This window comes from Schistocerca serialis, chromosome 5 (assembly GCF_023864345.2).
Source record: "Schistocerca serialis cubense isolate TAMUIC-IGC-003099 chromosome 5, iqSchSeri2.2, whole genome shotgun sequence".
Lineage (NCBI taxonomy): Eukaryota > Metazoa > Arthropoda > Insecta > Orthoptera > Acrididae > Schistocerca > Schistocerca serialis.
The window spans coordinates 402593058-402609944 of record NC_064642.1 but is presented as its reverse complement, the minus strand read 5'-3'; the positions used below and the strand labels follow the sequence as shown (position 1 = coordinate 402609944).

General features: G+C 40.8%; 1 protein-coding gene across 2 annotated transcripts in view; it reads left to right on the top strand.

Annotated features, from left to right (window-relative positions):
- The window catches only part of LOC126481310 (putative glycerol kinase 5), a 380514-nt gene that overhangs the window by 320483 nt on the left and 43144 nt on the right, over positions 1-16887 (top strand). For both annotated transcript variants that reach the window (XM_050104967.1, XM_050104966.1), the window contains one exon: positions 15077-15171. In XM_050104967.1, the coding sequence (XP_049960924.1) occupies positions 15077-15171 (95 nt within the window). The remainder of the gene's footprint in view (positions 1-15076; positions 15172-16887) is intronic.

Below are 16887 nucleotides of genomic sequence, written 5' to 3'. Positions count from 1 at the left end.
TGCTGCCACTCAAGTAACCATGGCAGTACCATGGATTTGCTAACAGAATTTGGTCTTTGAAGGTGAAATAAGTGTGGGCCAGGGTGTGGTTGGCTTGGAGGATCATGAAAGAGGCTATTACTATCCACTCTAAGCTACTGATCTGTCTTTCTTAACGAGACATTAAAATATATCTATTTTCAAGATGATGTCTATTCACACAGTGTATTGCTACATTTCCATTTCTTTAATGAACTTGCAGAAGTCTTTGAGAACCAATAAAATGTTCTCCATGTTTATATCAATGCAATTTGACATTTTGGTGGATGGGAAATACATGTTCACAGCTTTACTATTTGTTTAATTGTCTTCGTATTTCTACACCTATATCTACATTGACATCGAGATTCTATACAACCACTATGAAGTGCATGGCAGATGATATTTCAAATGTAAAGGTTTCTTCTTATTCTATTCACATATAGACTGTGGGATGAATGAGTGCTTAAATGCCTCTGTGCACACTGTAGTTAATTTAATTTTGTCTTCATGATTATTGATGGACTGATACATAGAGGGTTGAAGAATACTTCTAGATTCTTCAACATGTGAACTTTAGGGACAACAAATGTTTATTGAAAATAAATTTGACATTCTATTGTCTATCAGTCCACAAAACCAAACAGTAGTAGCTCCTGATTGAAATTATGTAAGTCTCAGCACAACTACTTTGTTGTGAGTATGTATACCAATTATAGTACTAAGCACAGTTCCGAATAAATCTTATGGTGAGGGAAATCCAACACGCATCAAATAGAAGCACTATATGGCTACATGGAAATGTTATACCAGCCTGTGGAGTGCAGGTAACTGGCCCATTACACCAGGCATGAAGTAAATCAGAAAGCACAGCAGTCAGTATCTAAACATAAGTCTAATCCAATCCAAATAAACACTAGTGGTGTTATGTTCACTTCATGGAGACAATCAGATAATAGCAGCTAGCTAAGGAACTCCAAGTGACTGACCTGTGATGTTGGCAGCTTCCCCACCAAATATGCCCTCACTGGACATGGGCAATGTTATGCATACCGATACATCCATATGCTCCATTTGCACATTTTCTAGAGTTACAAAATGTTCCCTTAAATTTGCATGTAGGGACAGAAGCTCCCACATGAGTTAGGGCAGGACAGTGTGATGGAAGGGGCTGGAATCCTGGAAATGTCATGGTCAAAGAGACATCTCCGGCCACCAGTGATGATGATGATGGGTGCAGAACATCCTGGGTAGGCCTAGAAGCTGCTGAGGGTAGAGTTAGCCATATGGGATGACCAAGTGGTCATCATTCTGTGACCCATGAGTGGTCAGTACTGCCTTATGGTTCTGTCAGCAGCGGCAGTAGACTCCCTGAAGAGAAAAGTCACTCACTAGGGTGCCTCAACCAGAGTTGGTTGCAATACTGGTACAGCATCCCAGGTATTGTGGTCAGTAACACCACCTGGCACCCCTGCTGTTCTGCCTCAGATCCCTGGATCCACCCTGGATTCCTCCCAAATGTGCAGCCCACATGGAACTGTGTGGCTGCATATACTTTATATGCTGCATGTCAAAACAGGCAATCGAGAGGAGGATGAAGGAGCTCTGCCAGGCTTTGATCATTGATGGGCATAGACCTGTCAGAATCTAGGTAGGCATTTAGTGTAGAAGCCAATTTAGCAGACCCTAATGATTTCAAGACTTGAATTTTTAATGTACCAACAAACTGTTCTACCAGCTTGTTTGAGGCTGAATGGAAGGGGGACATGGAAAGAGATTTCATTCCATTACGGGTGTAAAATCTTTTGAAATCAGTAGTTGTGAATTGGGGAGCATTGTCAGTAACCAGCATGTGGGATGTATCCTCTGTTGTGAAAATCTAGTCGAAGTCTCCCACCGTGGCCATTTTTGTTGTCTACTGCGGACAGACATACAGGAAGTGTTCATTGGCCATGTTGAAAAGCCAAACTGCTCCTCTATTAACTCAACTTCCACTTTTCCCCTCAATCTTCTTTCCTGTATCCTCCCCTAATCATTATATGTATAGGGTTTATGTTCCAATTAAATCACCTGCAAATTAAAAACATATTATTTCTGCCAAAATCGAATAACAATTTTTACCTAAACAAGTGGGTAGCAATGTTAGAATGTGTTTGACTGTTTCCAACACCTGTATGTGACATTTTCTATTACTGTGGCTATTGTTGTTATGTGCCCTGAGGATGTAACCTAAATAAGTGACTGCTGGCTGAAAGAAGTTGCATTTGGAATAAATATACTTTAGTCTTTTCTGAGCAAGGGTCACAAAAACCAAGTTTAGTTTACACAGTTATTCATTTGTTGTACATCTGATGACCAGAACAATGTTAAAGAAAATTTCGTAACACAGAATTCTGACAATAGTCCATTCAAGAAACCTCTGGAATATGGCGAGGGCACTGGCTATGCCAAAAGGCAACCTGTTACATTGTGTTAATGGTTTACTTGAAGTCTCTACACAACCAAAGAGATTCCCCAGGTTTCCTAACCATAATTAATGTTGAAGCCCACTGACTCTGTGAAATAGGGAACAAAATCTGTTGTTTCTAATCTATCAAGTTCAATATATATAAAAACAAAGATGATGTGACTTACTAAACGAAAGCGCTGGCAAGTTGATAGACATACAAACATACACACAAAATTAAAGCTTTCGCAACCAACAGTTGCTTCATCAGGAAAGACGAAAGGATGTGGGTTTTAAGGGAGAGGGTAAGGAGTCATTCCAATCCCGGGAGCAGGAAGACTTACCTTAGGGGGAAAAAAAGGACAGGTATACACTCGCGCACACACACACATATCCATCCGCACATACACAGACACAGACTCTAAGGTAAGGTAAGTCTTTCCACTCCCGGGATTGGAATGACTCCTTACCCTCTCCCTTAAAACCCACATCCTTTCGTCTTTCCCTCTCCTTCCCTCTTTCCTGATGAAGCAACCGTTGGTTGTGAAAGCTTGAATTTTGTGTGTATGTTTGTGTGTCTATCAACCTGCCAGTGCTTTTGTTTCGTAAGTCACATCATCTTTGTTTTTAGATATATTTTTCCCACGTGGAATGTTTCCCTCTATTATATTCCTATCAAGTTCAGTCTTACCTTTATCCTTAATGGTCCATGGAATTGGGTGAGATTTACAGAATTGTTGACTTGCTGTTGAATTAAGACAGTGTGGACCTGAAAGTCACCCTTTGTCCCCAAATATGGCCCACAATGGCACAAATCACATACAAAATACATCAAATGGCTTCACAGGGTACCAACAAGAATAAGTACATTTCATTAAGTAATGAAAATCCAAAAGCAGAGTACACCAAGGAGAGAATGGTCTTGATCAGTGGATCTGTCACAACCCAAAATGACAACATTCAAGTCACCTAATTATAAGTGATATCTGCTGAACAAACCTAAAAGTGGTGTTACCTCATGGCAGCCACAGTCCCACAACTTTGACTGCACTTTGCTGAGCAAGGGAGTGCCCATATTAAAGTAAGCAGACTGGTTAATGACTGAGACTGATGTGCTGGTATTAGTAAGAAAAGTTGCTGGAATGTCTTGCACTTTTGCATGTAACAAAGAACTGGCTGTAGCCAGTGCCTGGTGCCCACAGCACTATGATTTGCTTCTGCATTATGACCTCTGTGTAAACACTTACAGCACTCATCCCCATAATGTCAACTTTCCCATCTGGAATGCAAGGATAAACTAACAAGGCAACTTGGAAACAAATTGTATCATTGCAAATGGAGCCTGGTACTAGCCCAGATCAGCGGAGAATAGTGCCAGTTGGCTGCTGCGGAATGGATTTTGTTTACCACTTTAGAGTCTTTTATGTAAATGCATGGCACTGTATCAGTACAGTTCTGGACCACATGTGGACAAAGTCTGCTGGAAAAGTTTGTTGCACAAATTGTGATATTTCACACACACACACACACACACACACGAATTTATGTTTACTATTCGTCTCCTGCAAATCTGGAATCCAAAACTAATAACTTACAGCATGTGATCTGCAGTGATGTAAAAAATGTAGCTTTGCTGCTACCACATGGATTTTGTTGGAAAAAAAGTTGAATAATAAACAGAACATGTCAGATATTGGAAACAGCAGTGGTGGTCATGATTTACTTCATAGAGGCAGAGTCAGATAGTAGCTAGTGAAAGAAAAACTGAGATCCCGCCAACCTCTGTTTGGCCTTGTATTTGTCCATTACAGAATTTCATATAACTGGCCTGTGATATTGGTGGCTCCCCAGTAGAAAGTGCCCTTCCCAGACATGAGTGATGGCATGTGTATCAGTGCGTCTGTATTTCCGTTTATACATGATGCGGCTACTAAAGCTTACTTACTCTAGTCCTTGAAATTTTGTAAGTAGCCATTCATGGGATTATTTGCACCTATCTCCAAAAATCTGTCAGTTCAAATTTTTAAACATTGCTATGGTGCTCTCTCAAAAGTCAAGCAAACCTGTCATCTTTCCTGCTGCCTGTCTTAGTTTACTTCCAGTATCTGCTGTCGGTCCTGTTTAGTATGGGTACCACACAACTGAACAATGTACTAAGATCGGGGATGCCAGTGAATAGTCCCCTTTTTAGCCTGGCTGCATTTTCCCAGTACCTTGCCAATAAACCAAGGTCTGCTTCCTGACTTAGTTACAACTCAACCTATGTTATCATTCCATTTCATGTCCCTACAAAATGTTACACAAAAATATCTGAATGAGTTGACTGATTTTAAGTGTGAATCATTAATGTAGTTAGATGTAGATTATTTTCATTTTGTGAAGCACACAATTCATCATTTCTCATTGGGAGTGATATGTAGCAGACAGAAATATATTCCTAGATTCTTCATTCTTGTAACTTTGTTAAAAGGTTTTTGCAGGATAATTTGCATCTCTCTTATAGCGTGTCTCAATTCAGGTTTTTTCGTATTTCCGTTATGATTCCCCAAGTAAACATTTGACAGAAGTTTGGTTTATGTCAATAAATTCTGCAAAAATTCCATATGATATAGTCTTTTAATTCTTTTCTGTTCTAGGAAAGACCATGGTTAGGATGTTACTCATTTCAGGGCATGATGAGATACACTCAGATTCCTGGTGAAGGATATAGATCAGTTGCTCCAGTCCAGGGTGATACTGGGTGACTGGGGAGGGGTGAGTTGGGGAGGTGGGTCTCCTTTGTAGCTGTTTTTTGGGAGTGGTGGGAGGATTGGGAGTGTGTGAGGATATGGAATGGGTAATCTGTTTGTGGACTAGGTTGAGGGGGAGTGCCTGCCTGCCTGTGAAGGCCTTCGTGAGACCTTGAGCATACTGGGAAAGTGAGTTCTCATAATTGCAGATGTGCTATCCACAGGTGGCTAGGCTTTATGGAATGGATTATTTTTGGTGTGGAAGGGATGGCAGCTGTTGAAATGCAGGTACTGCTGGTGGTTAGACGTTTTAATGTGAACAGATGTATGGATGTAGCTTTCAGAGAAGTGGAGGTTAACATCCAGGACGGTGGCACATTGGGCTGAGGTGGACCAAGTGCAGCAGATATGGAAGTTGTTGAGTTTGTGAAGAAATGTGGATAGGGTGTCTTGGCCCCGAGACCAAATCATGAAGATATCATTAGTGAAACTGATATCGGTTTGGGGGTTGGGAGTTTTGAGAGATTAGGAAGGTTTCATCCGTATGACTCATAAACAGGATGGCATATGAGGGCATGCATGGATGTGCCGTGAATTTCTTTGTATACCTTCCCTTCAAAGAAAAAGTAGTCATGAGTCAGTATATTGTTGGTAAGAGGTATAAGGAATGAGGTAGTAGGTTTGGAGTCTAAAAGATGTTAGGAGAGGTAGAGTTAGGTAGCAGCCATGCTATGGGCATGAGGGATGTTAGTGTATAGGGGGGTGGCATCAACAGTGACAATTTGGGATCCAGGACATAAAGAGGTGGGGATGGTGGATGGTTGGTATCTTTGATGTGGGAGGCTAGGTTTCAGGCAAATGGTTGGTGGTGTGTGTCAACAAGAGCAGAAATTCTTTCAGTGGGCACACAATAGCCAGCTATATTGGGATGTCAAGGATTGTTGGATTTGTGGATTTTGGGGAGAATGTAGAAGGTGTGCATGTAGGGTGTCGTTAGGGTGAGGATGGAGCTGGACTCATGGGAGGAGTTCTGGGAGGAGCCTATGGATTTCAGTAGGGACTGGAAGCTTGGTGGATATTGGGATGGGGTCACTATGGCAGAGCTTGTAGGTGGAGTAGTCACACAGTTAGTGGATGCCTTCTGTCAGGTAGTCACTGTGACTCATCATGACAGTGGTGGAACCTGTGTCTGCAGGGAGGATGATTAGATTAGGTATGACTATGCTGCATGCTGTTCTAAATACCACCCATCCACCAGATCACAGTTATCACACTTTCCCAACAAGTAACCACTACATTTCACCACTGAATCCATCCATACCTCCTCACACATTGCTCTGTCAGAAATTTAGGTCTTTCCTCCTTCTTGCCCAAGTGTGTTAACAACTTACATGTGATCAGATGCTATCAGGTCACAAGGCCATCTATTGCTCCCAGCACAGTTTCTTCCATCCTTTTCGCTACCCAAACTTATGCTATATTATCCAGTTTCTCTTATTACCACCTAATGCTTCCACTCACCCATGCCCTGTGTCACCATTTCCTAATAGCATCCTACCCTAGTGGACTCCTGCTCCATCTATCTGCACCAGTTCAAGAAGTAATGTTTTGCCTGGCTAAAACAGTCCCACATCCTATTCCTTAAATGCTGTCTAAGGCATGAAGCTGCCCCCAACAGCATAACTATAAAAATCCCCTTTTCTGGATCCCACCCCTCCTTTTACAATGACCTTCACTTTTTCAGATTCTGCCAATCCCTATCCCTCACAAATCTGATACTGAACAAACACCTTTCCATGGTACAGGCATTCCAGAACCAGGTCTACTCCCTCCACAAGATACTGTTACTGTGCAATTCTCACTACATACAGAACATCTCCAAAATTGAAACTGTTATACTCCAACAGCTGGAAAAGCATTCTGAACAGCACTTCCATAAACTATCCAACCTCTTAACATCCTACTACTGTCTTGGGGCACTACTATCTATCAACACCCATCCTATTCACAGTGAACTCCCATACCAACCCCTCATGGCACGCAGCCCTTATGTAGCTGACCTCTTCACTTTACTACATCCTCCAAAATTCCCTCCCAAAATCCTACAAAACACAGGACCCAAGCAAACCCAAAACACTGTTGTTAAACTTTTCACCAAAAATTACAGTCCCACAGAAGTTTCAGTCCTATCTGAAGGCGTGTCCCTCAGTTCCATGCTCAAGTTTAATTATGTAGAACCTGTCAAAGACCTTCTCTCGTTTGCCCAATCCCTCCAGTGTAAACGCGTCTTTGCCACCAATCCCTCCAACCAAAGCCATCCTAGCTCCAACAGTGAAACTTGCCTCTCCCAGTCCATACCACCATCCAACCATGAACCTGCCCCTTCCACCTAACCATCCTGTGGTCACCTTCCAGTAATTCTTTACCTCCAACTTGGCTTCACTGTCCTTCTCCAGATCCCTTCCCAAGAGCACTAACCTTTCAACAGACAAAAGGACAACCATACACAACCCAAAAACCGGTCTTGACTTAATCATCCTCCCTGCAGGCAATGGCTCCACTACTATCGCAAGGAGCCACAGGGACTCTCCCAACTGTCTGGCTACTCACTTACAAGCTCTGCCACAATGGTCCCATCCCAGAAGTCCAACACAACTCCAATTCCTACTGAACTCCATAGACCCTTTCCAGGGCCTCTCTCGTGAGTCCAGTTCCCTCCTCACCCCAACAACACCCCTTACATCCACCTTCTACATACTCCTCAAACCCAACAATACTGGATGTCTCTTTGTAGCTGGAAATTGTGCACCCCATTAAAGAGTTTCTGCTCTTATTGACCAACACCACCAACCAATTGCCTGGAAACTAGCCTCGCACATCAGAGGTACTAACCAGCTCCATCACCAACTCTCCACCATCCTCATCCCATTACCTCTGAGATCCCTCCTTGTTACTGTTGATGCCACTTCTCTATACAACAACATCCTGCATGTGCTTGGCCTTGCTGTTATTGGACTCTACTTCTCTCAATGTCCTTCAGACTCCACACCCACCACTTCATTCCTTATACACCATAACAATTGCATACTAACACCTAGCCAGGGGCACCTATATGGCACCCACCTATATGAAACTGTTTACGGGCCATCTAACCTCTCAAAACTCACAACCCCTGTGGATGACATACGCAGTGACAAGAACAAATTTCCCATGCCATATTCTCACACACTCCCAAACCTCCCAGTACCCCCAAGAATCAGATAAAAAGGAGTGCTCCCCTTGACACCCAGTATTGCCTTGGACAGGAACAACTGAACCATATCCTTCACCAAGGCTTTCATTATCTCTCATAATGCCCTGAAATGAGGAACATTCTACCTAGGACACTACCCACCCATCCTAAAGTGGTTCTCCATTATCCACCCAACCTATACAACATCCTAGTCCATCCCTATGCCTCTCCCATACCAAAATTCTTGCTGCAGGGATCAAATCCCTACGATCCCTGTGACAGACCAAGCTACGAGACCAGCCGAATCCACCCACCCAGTGCCCCTACTCACCTTGTCACAGGCTAATCCTACCCCATCAGAGGCCAAGCCACCTGTGAAAGCAGATATGTCATATAACAACTCTGTTTCAAACATTGCACAGTTCTTTGCATCAGTACAACTACCAACAAGCTGCCCACCAGGACAAATGGCCACCAGAAAGTGTTTCTAATAGCACAGTTGATGACCCGGTGAAACAACATGAGCTGAGCACAATGTGCCCAGTTTCAACAGTTGTTTCACAATGCTGGCCATCTGGATCATTCCCTCTGCCACCAGCTTCCCTGAATTGTGCAGATGGGGATTATCCTTACAACACCCGCTCCTCTCCTGTAATCATTCTGGCCTCAATCTCCAGTAGCCACTGTCTCTGCACCCAACAGTTTGTCCTTCCTCCATCCTGTCATCCCTTCTCAATTTGCATCCCCATGTCACCTTCCCCATGCACCACTCCCCATTGGCTCTGGCAGCCATGCATCAGATGCCTGACTTGTGTTGCTACCCCTCCCTCCCACACTCCTAGCCGGCGAACCGGCTGCCTCCCTCCAAACTGTTACTGTCCCATCCCCCCAAAGCCCACTTCCTGCCTCTCACCTCACTCTCCCTCTACAGACATCACTTGACACTGCTCCCTCCACAACCTAGACCTCCTGCCAAAATGCAGCACTGTGTGTGTGTTTTACTCTAGCTCATAAAAGGGTTACTCCAAAAGCTACTAAGTATTATTTCTTTTGTGTGCGCCTATCAACAACCCATGAGTGGTCTCCTTTAATGCAGAAGTATTCACATTCTAAATTGGTGTTCCATCACCACCCAGCCTAAACAATATCCTAGTCCATCCCATCCCTATGCCACCCCCACTCCCAAGACCTTGTCCGTGGAAGACCAAGGTGGAAGATCTGCCCAATGCACCCACCCAGCACCTCACACTCCAGTTCTCTCGCTGACCTATCCTACCCAGTCAGAGGCCATGCCACCTGTGAAAGCAGCCACATTGTCTATCGACTCTGCTATGAACACTGCCAGGTTTTTATGTTATGACTAGCAACTGACTGTCCACCTGGTAGAATAGCCACCGTCAAACTGTTTCCAGGAACACAGTTGACCACTCGACTGCACAACATGCTGCTAAGCACAGCATGCCCAATGTCAATGGCTGCTTCATAACCTAGGCCATCTGGGTCCTTCTCTTCACCACCAGCTTCTCTGAACTATGCAGCTGGGCATTATCCTTACAACACATGCTGCTCTCCTGTAATCATTCTGGCCTCAATCTCCAATTCCACAACCGAGCGGGGTGGCTCAGTGGTTAGACACTGGACTCGCATTCGGAAGGACGTCGGTTCAATCCCGCGTCCGGCCATCCTGATTTAGGTTTTCCGTGATTTCCCTATATCGCTCCAGGCCCTTTGAAAGGGCACGGCCAACTTCCTTCCCCGTCCTTCCCTAATCCGATGAGACCGATGACCTCGCTGTCTGGTCTCCTTCCCCAAACCAACCAACCAACCAACCAACCTCCAATTCCACTTTGTCTCACATAGCCCTTCACCTAACATTTTCCCCTTCCTCAGTCCTGTCACCCCCTCCAAATTCACATCCTGACATCACCTTCAACATGCACCACTCCCTACCAGCTCCAACAACTATGCATCAGATACCTAGCCCGTTTACCTGCTATGTCTCCTTCCCACACTCCTAGATGGCAATCTGGCTACCTCCCTTCAAGCCACTAGCCACCCACCCCGATCCCTCTCCCTACCTCCCACCTCTCTCTCCCTTTACCCAACCTTGCTGATACTACATCCACCACAACATAGTCGACCTGCTAAAATGTGGCATTTTTACTCTAGCTGGCACAACACAGTGCTTCCGCCTTTTGGTGTGTGGTGTCCTTTAATCCAAAGGCACTTAATTCTTTTCTCTCAGTCAATATTGTTGTGTTTCTTCTGAAAACTTTGTCATTTTATGTTTTAATTATTTATAGCTCCTTTGTGGTTGCTCAACTGTGTTGTAATACCATCTCATATCTCACATTTAAGGGTGCAGTTCTTTCATTCTTTAGAGTCTTAAACTACCTTGTTGTTTATTTTCTTTGTTTGTATGTAAATTCCCTGAAGCAGTGAAACAAGATTTGTGCTTAATATGTTCAGCTCTCATTAATTTGGTCTTTAGTTTCATTATAGCTACAATCCTGTAATCACTAGAAATTCTGATCAGGTTTAAAGCTGAACTATGATGCATTATTTCTGTGTAATTTGAATATAATCCAGTACATTTATTATTCCATTTCATGTTAATTTTTTGTGTGTTTTTATTTTTTGTTAGAAAAACCATTTTTTTGTTTGCAAAAACACATTTTTCTTAGTGAAATCCGCTTATGTGTTGGAAGCCTTCATAAACAAAAACCTAGAGTTCATTGTAAGCAAGGTGTGGGATGCAGAACTCTGTTTGATATCAATGTATATCTGTCAGTTAGGAAATGCCATGGACCAGTTACAATGTGGTGTTCTGATGCCATGACCAAAAGACAAATGCATGTAAAGAGGAACATGACCAGTGTAGGGAATTGAGTTAGAATGGATATGACGGTATGTTGTCATGTTGCAAACAATATAGTACTGTGTAGTTAGAGCCCAGATAGTGATAGTTGTGGAAAAACTGTGCAGAAGAATAGAATTATTAACCTGGCTAGATGCCCAAAATTGTGTATTTAAATTGTCTAAAGCTTTCCGCACAATCAACTAACTGTTTGGCACATAAACTTACATTGAGTGGCTTTTTCTGGTATCTTTTTTCCCCACTTGCTGCTGCCAAATGTTTTGCATTATCATTATTATTATTTCTTTCTTTTCTCAGACGTTATGTCTGGTCAAAAATGGAAAGTGACGCGGACCTTGATCAAACGTGACTTCCTTTTAACTGTATGGAATATGTTATATTGCATTTAGGAACTTTCGGGTAATTGAACATGTATCAATAATTACGGATTTCTGTAGTTGTATATATAAGTTTGGCTGTAGCTGTATTGCATTGATGTACTGGTGGATATTGTGTGGTATGACTCCTGTAGTTGATAGTATAATTGGTATAATGTCAACTTTATCCTGATGCCACATGTCCTTGACTTCCTCAGCCAGTTGGATGTATTTTTCCATTTTTTCTCCTGTTTTCTTCTGTATATTTGTTGTATTGGGTATGGATATTTCGATTAGTTGTGTTAATTTCTTCTTTTTATTGGTGAGTATGATGTCAGGTTTGTTATGTGGTGTTGTTTTATCTGTTATAATGGTTCTGTTCCAGTATAATTTGTATTCATCATTCTCCAGTACATTTTGTGGTGCATACTTGTATGTAGGAACGTGTTGTTTTATTAGTTTATGTTTTATGGCAAGTTGTTGATGTATTATTTTTGCTACATTGTCATGTCTTCTGGGGTATTCTGTATTTGCTAGTATTGTACATCCACTTGTGATGTGATCTACTGTTTCTATTTGTTGTTTGCAAAGTCTGCATTTATCTGTTGTGGTATTGGGATCTTTAATAATATGCTTGCTGTAATATCTGGTGTTTATTGTTTGATCCTGTATTGCAATCATGAATCCTTCCGTCTCACTGTATATATTGCCTTTTCTTAGCCATGTGTTGTATGCGTCTTGATCGATGTGTGGCTGTGTTAGATGATATGGGTGCTTGCCATGTAGTGTTTTCTTTTTCCAATTTACTTTCTTCGTATCTGTTGATGTTATGTGATCTAAAGGGTTGTAGAAGTGCTTATGAAATTGCAGTGGTGTAGCCGATGTATTTATATGAGTGATTGCTTTGTGTATTTTGCTAGTTTATGCTCATTCTAGAAAGAATTTTCTTAAATTGTCTACCTGTCCATAATGTAGGTTTTTTATGTCGATGAATCCCCTTCCTCCTTCCTTTCTATTTAATGTGAATCTTTCTGTTGCTGAATGTATGTGATGTATTCTATATTTGTGGCATTGTGAGCGTGTAAGTGTATTGAGTGCTTCTAGGTCTGTGTTACTCCATTTCACTACTCCAAATGAGCAGGTCAATATCGGTATAGCATAAGTATTTATAGCTTTTGTCTTGTTTCTTGCTGTCAATTCTGTTTTCAGTATTTTTGTTAGTCTTTGTCTATGTTTTTCTTTTAGTTCTTCTTTAATATTTGTATTATCTATTCCTATTTTTTGTCTGTATCTTAGATATTTATAGGCATCTGTTTTTTCCATCGCTTCTATGGCGTCACTGTGGTTATTCAATATGTAATCTTCTTGTTTAGTGTGTTTTCCCTTGACTATGCTATTTTTCTTACATTTGTCTGTTCCAAAAGCCATATTTATATCATTGCTGAATACTTCTGTTATCTTTAGTAATTGGTTGAGTTGTTGATTTGTTGCTGCCAGTAGTTTTAGATCATCCATGTATAGCAAATGTGTGATTTTGTGTGGGTGTGTTCCAGTAATATTATATCCATAATTTGTATTATTTAGCATGTTGGATAGTGGGTTCAGAGCAAGACAGAACCAGAAACAACTTAATGAGTCTCCTTGGTATATTCCACGCTTAATCTGTATTGGCTGTGATGTGATATTATCTGAATTTGTTTGGATATTAAGTGTGGTTTTCCAGTTTTTCATTACTATGTTTAGGAACTGTATCAATTTAGGATCTACTTTGTATATTTCCAATATCTGTAGTAACCATGAGTGGGGTACACTATCAAAAGCTTTTTGGTAATCAATGTATGCGTAGTGTAGCGACTTTTGTTTAGTTTTAGCTTGATATGTCACCTCTGCATCTATTATCAGTTGCTCTTTACATCCTCGTGCTCCTTTGCAGCAGCCTGTTGTTCTTCATTTTTAATTTTGTTCTGTGTTGTATGTGTCATTAATTTCTGTGTAATGACTGAAGTTAATATTTTGTAGATTGTTGGTAGGCATGTTATGGGGTGATATTTAGCTGGGTTTGCTGTGTCTGCTTGATCTTTAGGTTTCAGATAAGTTATTCCATGTGTAAGTGTATCAGGGAATGTGTATGGGTCTGCAATGTAACTGTTAAATAATTTAGTTAGATGTGAATGTGTTGAGGTGAACTTCTTTAGCCAGAAATTTGCTATTTTATCATTTCCAGGGGCTTTCCAATTGTGCGTAGAATTAATTGGTCGGGTGACTTCATGTTGCAAAATTATCACTTCAGGCATTTGTGGTATCATCTTGTATGAGTCTGTTTCTGCTTGTATCCACCGTGGAAGCCTGTTATGTTGTACCGGGTTTGACCATATATTGCCCCAGAAGTGTTCCATGTCTGTTATGTTTGGTGGATTGTCTATTTTAATGTGTGTGTTATCTACTGTTTGGTAAAATTTCTTTTGGTTTGTGTTGAATGTTTGGTTTTGTTTCCTTCTATTTTCACTTTTTTTGTATCTTCTAAGTCGTTTGGCCAATGCTTGTAATTTCTGCTTCTTTTCATCTAATTGCTCTATCGCTTCTTCTTGTGAGATTTTACCTGACCTTTTTCGTTTCTTTTCTGACATTTCATTTCTTATAAATTGTGTTAGCTGTCCGATGCCTTTTCTCAGTTTTTCTATTCTGATCTGTAGCCTGTGTTGCCATGCTGGTTTTGTGGGTTTCTTCTGTGTGTTGGTTGGTTCTGATCTCTGCCTAGTTTGTATATCTAGTGTAGTGAGTGCTCCTATATAAACCAGTAGTTGTAACTCTTCTATAGTTGTATTTTCATTTATTTTGTCGTGTATGATTGTGTTGATAGTTGATATTGTTGTTTCGACTTGTGGGTTAATTGGGGGTCAATGCAAGAATGGTCTAATGTCTGTATTTGTGTCTTTGTATTCTATATATGTCAGCTGAAATTTCTCTTCTATATCTAATATGTGTGTCACTTTGTGTTCTATTTGTGCTTGTTCTGGTGGCTGTCTTAAGATTTCGTTTTCCTCTGATTATGTAATTGACGCGTTTTGTTCTTTGTTTTCTCTGGGATGTTTGAGTCCATTACTGTATTTTCTTCTTCTTCTGATTGCACATAATTTTGTTCCAGTATTTGTTGTACTTGTTGTTTGATGTTTTCTAATTCTGACTGGGGTATCCTGTTATTTTTTATTATTACATGGATCTGATCAGCTAGTCGTTGTTCTGTTAAAAATTTTAATTCTGGGTATCTGGTAATAAATGTTGTGTATACTTGTGATCTGTATCCAGTTGTGTTGGTTCCTAGGTTTGTTGCTTGGTAATATTATTATTATTGTATTATTATTATTATTATTATTATTATTATTGTTGTTGTTGTTGTTGTTGTTTTGTTGTTTGTAGGTTGGTTGAAAAGTCCAGAGGAATCTGAACAGCTTGCGACATCTGTTAAGGATTCAGGTGGAGTTTTCTTTATACCCGCTTTCAGTGGGTTGCAGGTAATAGAGAGGACTGTTAACATTCTTACCTGACTTTAAAAAAAGTAACTCTCTTCATAATAATGTTTCATATATAGTCAGGATAGGCCTTAAAGAGCCCCTTTGGCTTGTATGGTACATAAAATGCTGGTAGTAAAATGATGTTTCCTGCTTTGATTTTATACCAGTTGTATTAAAACTGAACAGTTGTTTCGATCTTTCATATTTTAATTCTACAATTAAAAATTACTTCCTCATCATAAAACCTATGGACACCAATGAGGAAACGATTATGTAGACATAATGACTTCATCTACTGTATGTTATATATTGCTGTTGATGAGTCACAGAGAGACAATGGAATCACCAATTACCATATTAACAGACATGCTCCATAGTTTTCTGGGTATACATTTATGCTCACAATTGTTATGAATGAGGGACTGGTTATTTTGACCAACTTCCAGAAGTTGAGAATTGCGTAAGCAAATGCTAGCTGCCATTGTATGCATTGTATGGAGAAGTAGTATGTGTTACTGGAACACTGAAAACATTTTTTATGGAATGATGTTTCACAGGATTTTTGTAGAGTAATACACATTGACGTGTTTAGCGCTCCTACTTTCAAAATTTGAGGGTGTGAGGGGTGGGGGTCTGGAGCATTTCAGCCTGCACTAGTTTTACATCTCAGAGTAATTAACTTGGATGTGTTGTTGATCTTCATAACAAGACCTGTAGATAATCTTAAAATGACAAACACATGTGCTTCTTACCATCAATGACCAATTTGGGTAGTTTTACATTACAAGGAATAGATTTCTACAGTGCTGTTATTCTTGTGCACTTTTACAGCATACCAATAATGGATATGCTTTCTCAGTGTCCTAATTGAAACATGAATGACTCAATTAGGCAGTGTAAAAGTGGAATGTCATTCTCAGAATTAGATTTCAGGTCATTATCCTGCCATCATGATGTGGGTTTTTCCAAATCACTTCTACATCTACATCTACATGATTACTCTGCAATTCACATTCAAGTGCTTGGCAGAGGGTTCATCGAACCACAATCATACTATCTCTTTACCATTCCACTCCCGAACAGCGTACGGGAAAAACGAACACCTAAACCTTTCTGTTCGAGCTCTGATTTCTCTTACTTTATTTTGATGATCATTCCTACCTATGTAGGTTGGGCTCAACAAAATATTTTCGCATTCGGAAGAGAAAGTTGGTGACTGAAATTTCGTGAATAGATCTCGCCGCAACGAAAAACGTCTTTGCTTTAATGACTTCCATCCCAACTCGCGTATCATATCTGCCACACTCTCTCCCCTATTACGTGATAATACAAAATGAGCTGCCCTTTTTTGCACCCTTTCGATGTCCTCTGTCAATCCCACCTGGTAAGGATCCCACACTGCGCAACAATATTCTAACAGAGGATGAACGAGTGTAGTGTAAGCTGTCTCTTTAGTGGTCTTGTTGCATCTTCTAAGTGTCCTGCCAATGAAAAGCAACCTTTGGCTCACCTTCCCCACAATATTATCTATGTGGTCTTTCCAACTGACGTTGTTCGTAATTTTTACACCCAGGTACTTGGTTGAATTGACAGCCCTGGGAATTGTACTATTTATCGAGTAATCGAATTCCAGTGGATTTCTTTTGGAACTCATGTGGATCAGCTCACACTTTTCATTATTTAGCGTCAACTGCCACCTGCCACACCATACAGAAA